The 1149-nt window shown below is 62.4% G+C and overlaps 1 protein-coding gene across 1 annotated transcript in view; it reads left to right on the top strand.

Moving 5' to 3' along the window:
• The window catches only part of CS (citrate synthase), a gene marked incomplete at its 5' end in the record, with an annotated part of 3557 nt that overhangs the window by 1003 nt on the left and 1405 nt on the right, over positions 1-1149 (top strand). The window contains one exon of the mRNA XM_017737686.1: positions 667-853. Coding sequence (XP_017593175.1) covers positions 667-853 — 187 coding nt within the window. The remainder of the gene's footprint in view (positions 1-666; positions 854-1149) is intronic.

A 1149-nucleotide genomic window follows, 5' to 3' on the forward strand; every position in this document is an offset into this window, starting at 1 on the left:
TTCCTGTGCGCCCCTCTCGCTGTCAGTCTGTCCGTGTCCCTCTGCCTGTCAGTCTGTCCATGTCCCTCTGCCTGTCAGTCTGTCCGTGTCCCTCTGCCTGTCAGTCTGTCTGTGTCTCTCTGCCTGTCAGTCTGTCCATGTCCCTCTGCCTGTCAGTCTGTCCGTGTCCCTCTGCCTGTCAGTCTGTCTGTGTCTCTCTGCCTGTCAGTCTGTCCATGTCCCTCTGCCTGTCAGTCTGTCCGTGTCCCTCTGCCTGTCAGTCTGTCCATATCCCTCTCGCAGTCAGTCTGTCGGTGTCCCTCTGCCTGTCAGTCTGTCTGTGTCCTTCTCGCTGTCAGTCTGTCCATGTCCCTGTCCCTCTCCCTATCAATTTGTTCATGTGTCCTTCTCCTGTCACTCTCCCTGTCCATGTCCCTCTTCCTGTCTGTCTGCCCCCACCTGCTGTCTGTCCATCTCCCTGTCAACGTGTTCCTGTCCCTGTCCTGTCTGCCCCTTCTCCTGTCCATGTGTCCCTCTTCCTGTCTGTCTGTCCCTCTCGCTGTCCCGTGTCTCTGTCTCCCTGTCCATCTCTCCCTTCTGTTCATGCATCCCTCTGCCTGTCCCTCTCCCCTTCCACGTGTCCCTCTCCCCTTCCATGTGTCCCTCTCCCCTTCCACGTGTCCCTCTCCCCTTCCATGTGTCCCTGTCCCCTTCCACGTGTCCCTCCGTCCCTCTCTGCACTCCCCTGGCCTCACTCGGGCCGTTCCTGCAGGAGGTGCTGCTCTGGCTCACTGACCTGCAGAAGGAGCTGGGCCAGGACGTGTCGGATGAGAAGCTGCGGGATTTCATCTGGAACACGCTCAACTCGGGCAGGGTGAGCCCGGGGCTGGGGTTCGGGGCTGTTCCAGGGGTCAGGGGCTGTTCCATGGGTCAGGGGCTGTTCCGGGGTCAGGGGCTGTTCCCTGGGTCAGGGCCAGGGGTCAGGGGCTGTTCCAGGGGTCAAGGCCATGCTGGGGGTCAGGGCCAGGGGTCAGGGGGCTGTTCCATGGGTCAGGGCCGTTCCAGGGGTCAGGGCCAGGGGTCAGGGCTGTTCCAGGGGTCAGGGCCAGGGGTCAGGTGAGGGGCTGTTCCAGGGGTCAGGGCCATGCTGGGGGGCAGGGGCTGGGGGTC

The sequence above is a fragment of the Corvus brachyrhynchos genome, unplaced genomic scaffold, assembly GCF_000691975.1.
Source record: "Corvus brachyrhynchos isolate BGI_N302 unplaced genomic scaffold, ASM69197v1 scaffold546, whole genome shotgun sequence".
Taxonomy (NCBI): Eukaryota; Metazoa; Chordata; class Aves; order Passeriformes; family Corvidae; genus Corvus; species Corvus brachyrhynchos.